Source organism: Bison bison, unplaced genomic scaffold (assembly GCF_000754665.1).
Source record: "Bison bison bison isolate TAMUID 2011002044 unplaced genomic scaffold, Bison_UMD1.0 scf7180017864061, whole genome shotgun sequence".
NCBI classification, from domain to species: domain Eukaryota; kingdom Metazoa; phylum Chordata; class Mammalia; order Artiodactyla; family Bovidae; genus Bison; species Bison bison.
In genome coordinates, this window is record NW_011494633.1 from 5,689,613 (window position 1) to 5,695,962 (window position 6,350).

Sequence of the window (6,350 nt, forward strand, 5' to 3'; positions counted from 1 at the left end):
AACTGGGGTGACTTAAAACAACAGAAATGGATTCTCTGGTCCTGGAGGCTACAAGTCCAAGGTCAAGGTGTTGGCAGGACTGTACTTATCTGGGGGCTCTGGGAAGGAATCCTTCCCTGTTCTCTGCCAGCTTCAGGGGGTTCCAGGAATCCTTGGCTTGTGGCTACCTCCCTCCAGTGTCTGCCTGTGTTTTCACATGCTGTTCTTCCCTCTGTGTGTGTCTGTGTCCAAAGACATACCAGCCACCGAATTAGGGCCCACCTTAATTCAGTATGATCTCGTTGTATTGGATCACATCTGCAAAGATTCTATTGTCCAATTAAGTCATGTTCACAGGTTTGGGTGGACACAAGTGGGGGCCGCTATTCAACCCAGTACAGGGAGGAAAAGGAAAGCCAATAAGCCTTGAGAGCCTGGCTGACATTCGGGGTTGTGAATTTGGGTGGGGTTCCAGCATGAATTTGGAGTTGTACCAGCTCCCAGGACACACAGATGAGTTCATCCAGAGCTGGGGGTGGTTGGGTGGACACAGTGGAAGGTCAAGGGGCCAAGAGAATCTGCCATTTAAACAACTGGCCTCGGAGTCCAGGCTAGTGGGTAAGGAAAGGGGTCATAATACAAGAAGATTAAGAACTTGGAGGGGAGGGTCCCAGTGTAGTCCAAAGGGGCTCTGTAGGAACAAGAGCAGGTGGGGTATCATCTCAGAGTGGCTCCTGTGAAATGTAGAAAGACAGAAATGGAGGAAGGCTGACGTAGGGGTGGGAGTATATAGCTGTCCTAAGGGTGATGCTGATGGGAGTGACAGAGGATCCCGCAGACAACATTAAACATAGATTCTTTATGGCGGAGGATGCAGAAACCTCTGCCCAGAGCCCCCTGCATGAGGCAGAAGCAGTGCAGTGAGCTCTAACATGCAGAGACTGCATCCTGGGCTCCCTAAAGCCTCATAGCCCATAATGTGGTCCAGGCTGGCAGCATCGGCTTGAGAGAAATGCAAAGTCTCAGGCCCCATCCCAGCCCCACTGAACCAGAGTCTGCTTTTCAGCAAGACCCCAGCGAGTTGTTTGCTCTTTTTCGTCCATTAAAAAATATTTTATTGGAGTATAATCACTTTACAATGTTGTGTTAGTTTCTGCTAAACCACAAAATGAGTCAACTGTGTGTATATGTATGTCCCCTCCCTCTTGGACCTCCCTCCCACCACATCCCACCCATCTAGGTCATCACAGAGCACCGAGCTGAGCTCCCTGGGCTTTGTAGCAGATTCTCACTAGCTATCTATTTTACACATGGTAACAGATACGTGGGCTTCCCAGGTGGCTCAGTGGTAAAGCATCCACCTGCCAATGCAGAAGACACAAGAGACATGGGTTTGATCCCTGGGTCGGGATGATCCCCTGGAGAAGGAAATGGCAACCCACTCCAGTATCCTTGCCTGGGAAATCCCATGGACAGAGGAGTCTGATGGGCTACAGTCCCCGAGGTCACAGAGTCAGACATGGCTGAGTAACTGGGCACACACACAGTATATATATGTCAATCCTAATCCTAAGTATACATCTCTCCAAAGAAGACACACAGATAGCCACAGAGGCACATGTAAAGATGCTCAACGTTACTAATTATTAGAGAAATGCAAATCAAAACTGCAATGAGGTATCAACTCACACTGGTCAGAATGGCCATCTTCAAAAAATCAAACAATACATGCCAGAGAGGGTGTGGAGAAAAGGGAACCCCTCTTGGACTATGGTTGGTGGGAATGGAAATTTGAGTCGTGTGCTCTCCAAGTCTGAGAATTGCTGCTGAAAGATTCCTTAGGGGGCTGCACCCACATAGAGCCCAGCATCCAACCTGAGAACACGCTCACTCTTCTTGCCCAGACCCGGGCACCTTGGTTCCTCCTGACCCATCCAGCTAGGGCCTGCCTCCTCACCAGGGACGACTAGCTGGCCCAAAACAGGAGCGGCACGTTCCTGTTTCACAAGATCCCGGGAGACTGGAAGGCGGGTTTCCCAGAGATACTGGCCGCAGTAGGAGTAAGCTGCCAGGATTTTGAAGGCACTCAGTTAGGTGCCCAGGCAGACAGGGAGGGAGCTGTGAGGCCCTTGGGGAGACACTGTGCTCTGGAGGTCAGTGGATGCCAGCAACAGGGTGGGAGGAGGTAGCCTGGCTAATACCTGGGGGAAGGTGGTCGAAAAGAGGTGAGGCGGTCGTCCAGTTGCTGGTCTGAGTCTCTGCAAGCTGCTCAGTGACCAAGGTGACGTTATGGTTATAGGCACGTGCATTTCAGATTTGTTCTTTCCACGGATGTTTGTGGCCAGATTATGACAGTCGTGTTGAATTTGGGCTAGGGAGCCAGGTTAGAACAGATTTCAGCCAGCATTAAAAATTTGTTTTCTAACTTTTGGTACCTCTCAGTTATTGAGTTCCTAAGATTGTTTGGCTGGTAGGAGACTGGACAGTGGGGCAGGAGGGGGAAGGTAATGACATGGCCCCTCGCCTCTAAGATGCTTCTAGTCTGGCTGGGGGCAAAGAGTCCACTCTTGGGAGACCAACCAGGCCTAAGACCTGCTGCTCTGTCATCCGGGTCAAGTTCATGTTGCCATCGCCTGGGTCACAAGTATGCATCGAGGACAAGGCACCCTCCCTCCCAGAGAAGGTGGGCATCCCAAATAAGGAGAGGCACATAGTGGGTCATCCCAGAACACAGGCTGACACCCCTGGCAGGAGAAATAATGAAGGGCTCTGGGTTAGTTTCCTAGGGCAGCCATAATTACCACAAACTGGGAGACAGGAAAACAGAAACCGACTGTCCCACAGTCCTGGAGGCTAGAGGTCAAGCTGTTGGAAAAATATGGTTCTTTCTGTCTGCTCCAGGCCTCTCTCCTTGGCTTGTAGGAGGCAGTCTTCATGTTCGGCTGGAGTTTTCCCTGTGTGCAGGGCTGTGCACAAATTTCCGCTTTTCATGAAAACACCAATCATACTGAATTAGGATTCACCCTCATGTTAACCTCATTACCCCTATCCAATTCTTTGTGACCCCATGGACTGTAGCCCTCCAGTCTCCTCTGTCCATAGAATTCTCCAGGCAAGAATACTAGAGTGGACAGCCATTCCTTTTCCAAGGGATCTTCCCAACCCAGGAATCGAACCCAGGTCTCCTGCATTACAGGCAGATTCTTTACCGTCTGAGCCACCAGGGAAGCCCTGTAGAGACCCTGTCTCTGAATAAATTCTGAGGTATTGGGGGTTAAGAATAACCTGTCGGTTGTTCCCCGCAGGCCTTGGTGACATGGCGGTCTCTAACACCATAGGAAGCAACGTGTTTGACATCCTCGTGGGACTCGGCATACCGTGGGGGCTGCAGACCATGGTTGTTAATTATGGGTCCACGGTAAGTTCGTCTCACTTCCTTAGTGAGATGATGCTGGACACTTGTGCTTCACAGGGAGCGAGCATGGTGTTGGCCCTGCAGCTAGGAGCTCCAGGGGGGGTGCTGCCCCGTCTCCTCTGCAGGCTGGCAGCCGCTTTGTGCAAAGGAGTCCAGAGCAGCCTGGGGGTGCCTGCAAGAGGCCGCCCGTGTTTGCCTGGAACTCACAGGTGCTTCAGCTGTGAACACCCACCTGTTGCTTCCAGAGGAGGGAAAGGATAAGCCCAAGTGCAGTGGGCTCCCAGTACAGATGGGCCTCTGAGCAGCCCAGAGGTTCAGGGCGTGTGTGTTTATTTCTCCAGGTGAAGATCAACAGTCGGGGTCTGGTCTACTCCGTGGCATTGCTGCTGGGCTCCGTCGCTCTCACCGTGAGTTTTTACAATTCTAGAATGGTAGTTTGACATACACGTGGTTTCCTTCAATTCTGCACAGTCTCTGAATTCTTCCCCTTGGCCGTGAGGGATAAAGCTGAAAAAACATATAAATTCACAGATACCCCCAGACACAGTTTGTGCCAAGAAAGTTGGCATCCACCACTACACTTTTCCCTAAGCTCGTGAGAAGTCCCCAGAAGGAGGGACTTACATTTCCTGTCTTCTTCCTGCCCGGTCTGTCTGCCCTCAATGATGCAAGTAGGAGACACGTTCCCCCCACCCCCAGTCTATTGGAGCTGCCTTGGGGGCATGATGGTCAGGGCTCGGGGATGGTACATGGTGACACGGAGGTCTCCTTATTCCACAGGCCCCGAACTGTGGTAAGCAATGCCTCGGCTTAGTTTATTCCATCCTTACAAGCACCTGATGATTTTCTACTTTACAGAAGAAATTAAGGCTCGGGAATTAAGTAACTTGTCCCAGATCACAGGGGTAGGAAATGGCTATTTGCCATAACTGTTCTTTCCCATAACTGTCCCATTAGTGCTATTGCTTAGAAAGGAATCCCTTCTTCAGGGACCCCACATTTCTAAAACCTTTTAATGAGGACTCATATCCACTCCCTTCATGAAGTCTACAGGGATAGGAAAAGCTGGGATTTGAACCCCAGTTGGTCTGTCTGTAAGGACCCACAGCATTGGAGGTAACTATGATTCAACTCTTGGGGAGCCTTGATTCATGGATAAGAAAGAAGGTAGTTTCAGAATGGAGGGGACACGTGTATACCCATGGCTGATTCATGTCAGTGTATGGCAAAACCCACCACAGTATTGTAAAGTAATTAGCCTCCAATTAAAATAAATAAATTAATTTTAAAAAAGAAAGAAGGTAGTAATAGGTAGGCAAGTATGAAACGAATGTAGAAAGAGGAAGCATTCCAATCCTGTCACACATACACACACACGGTCCAAGCTGAAGCTGTCCAGACAGTGGGCCAATGGGAGCCTTGAAGGTTTTGCTGAAGAGGGTTGAGGATGCCAAATTCTAAAGCAAAGGAAGGAGCCAGTGGCAGTCCCCAGTTGTCACTAAAGAAGGCTTGGGAGGCCTGTGCATCCCCAAAAAGGAACGTGCCTACCAGGGGAGGGCCTGTCCCCTGAGGACAGCTGCTGTGCCTGCCTAGAGTCAGCATCCTTTCATCAGACGAGTCTAAAGCCTACAGGGCTCATTCTGATCAAACCAATGATACACCCGGCAGCACCCCTCTGTTCTTGTCCACAGTTTGGAGGAAGTTCTGGGGTTCACCGTTCGTGTGTAATTTTCCAGTAAAAGTGCCATTTATATTTCTCTGCTCCCCGAGCCCAACACTCGCTGTCTCCTTCTAGGTCCTGGGCATCCATTTGAACAAGTGGAAGCTGGACCGGAAGCTGGGGGTGTACGTGCTGGTCCTCTACGCCGTCTTCTTGTGCTTCTCCATAATGATAGAGTTCAACGTCTTTACCTTTGTCAACCTGCCAATGTGCCGAGAAGACGATTAAAACGGAGCCACTGCCCCCCGCGCGGGAGCTGTTCTGGACACTCCGGCGCTGGCGTCCTTTTTCCCTGCCCCTCCCCACCACAGATCTCTCCTGCATCGGCCGCCACCGTCCGTTCTTTCATCCATGGGAAGAAGGCGCCATCGTGGTCTGTGTCTGGTCATGGGCCAGGCTGCGGGCGTCATCCTCCTCCTCAGAGTTCTGCCCCCACAAAAAGGCAAGATTCAGAGGCCGCTGTTGGAGCAGCTTCGCAGACCTCCGAGCCGCCGGCCATAGGGGCGTGGCATGTATCTCCTCTCGGACGCCTGGATCAGAAGGACTTCTGTATGTGGGTTGTCTTTCTGTCGCAAGGCAGCCTCGGAAATGAGGCAGTCGGTGAACACAAGGTCTCCTGGGGCAAGTGCAAAATAGGAGCGTTGTTCTTAAGGGGCCCCTCTGGACCAGAGGGTGTGGGTTCCTTGGGCAGCATGTGCTCCTTAGAGCTTCTGAATCCTGCTGGAAGCACTCAAGGTTTGGAGAGAGCAGGCTCAACCTGTTGGGAGTTTGGGGCGGTGACAACAAACACTCCACCCCTTTTCCTGGACAAATTTGGAAGAATAGAAACAGTTGTTCACAGCAGAAGAGAGAAAACAAGTGCATACTCTTCTCATTTTCATTGATACATTCAGAGAACGAGCAATGACACAGTCAAAATAAAATGTCAGCTATAGATCATCATACTTGAAAAATACCATCGCATACAAAGGACCTTGATGGGGACTAGAAAGGTAATACTTATGGGAAACAAATCCTATGTGTATCATGTTGCGTTGACGCTAAGACGTCTGGTTTGGAACATAGAGAAAGTAGAAGACTAACATCTAAATGGGTGCTAACTCAGAGACACAGTGGAGATAGGGCTTTACAGCCATTCATTCCAGACCTGTGGCCTGGGACGCGCTGTCAGTTTGGTTTTGTCGTTTCTTTGTTAATGCCCTGCCCTCACAGTCACCCTGTTCAAAGACCCAATTG

At 50.6% G+C, this 6,350-nt stretch overlaps 1 protein-coding gene across 2 annotated transcripts in view; it reads left to right on the forward strand.

Annotated features, from left to right (window-relative positions):
* SLC24A4 (solute carrier family 24 (sodium/potassium/calcium exchanger), member 4) overlaps nt 1-5,372 on the forward strand; it is a 187,642-nt gene extending 182,270 nt beyond the window's left edge. The window contains exons 15-17 of one of the 2 annotated variants that reach the window (XM_010836200.1): nt 3,285-3,397; nt 3,736-3,801; nt 5,190-5,372. In XM_010836200.1, coding sequence (XP_010834502.1) covers nt 3,285-3,397; nt 3,736-3,801; nt 5,190-5,342 — 332 coding nt within the window. In that variant the 3' untranslated portion in view covers nt 5,343-5,372. The remainder of the gene's footprint in view (nt 1-3,284; nt 3,398-3,735; nt 3,802-5,189) is intronic. The other variant, XM_010836201.1, reaches the window with a different exon arrangement.
* Nucleotides 5,373-6,350: the final 978 nt, after the last annotated feature.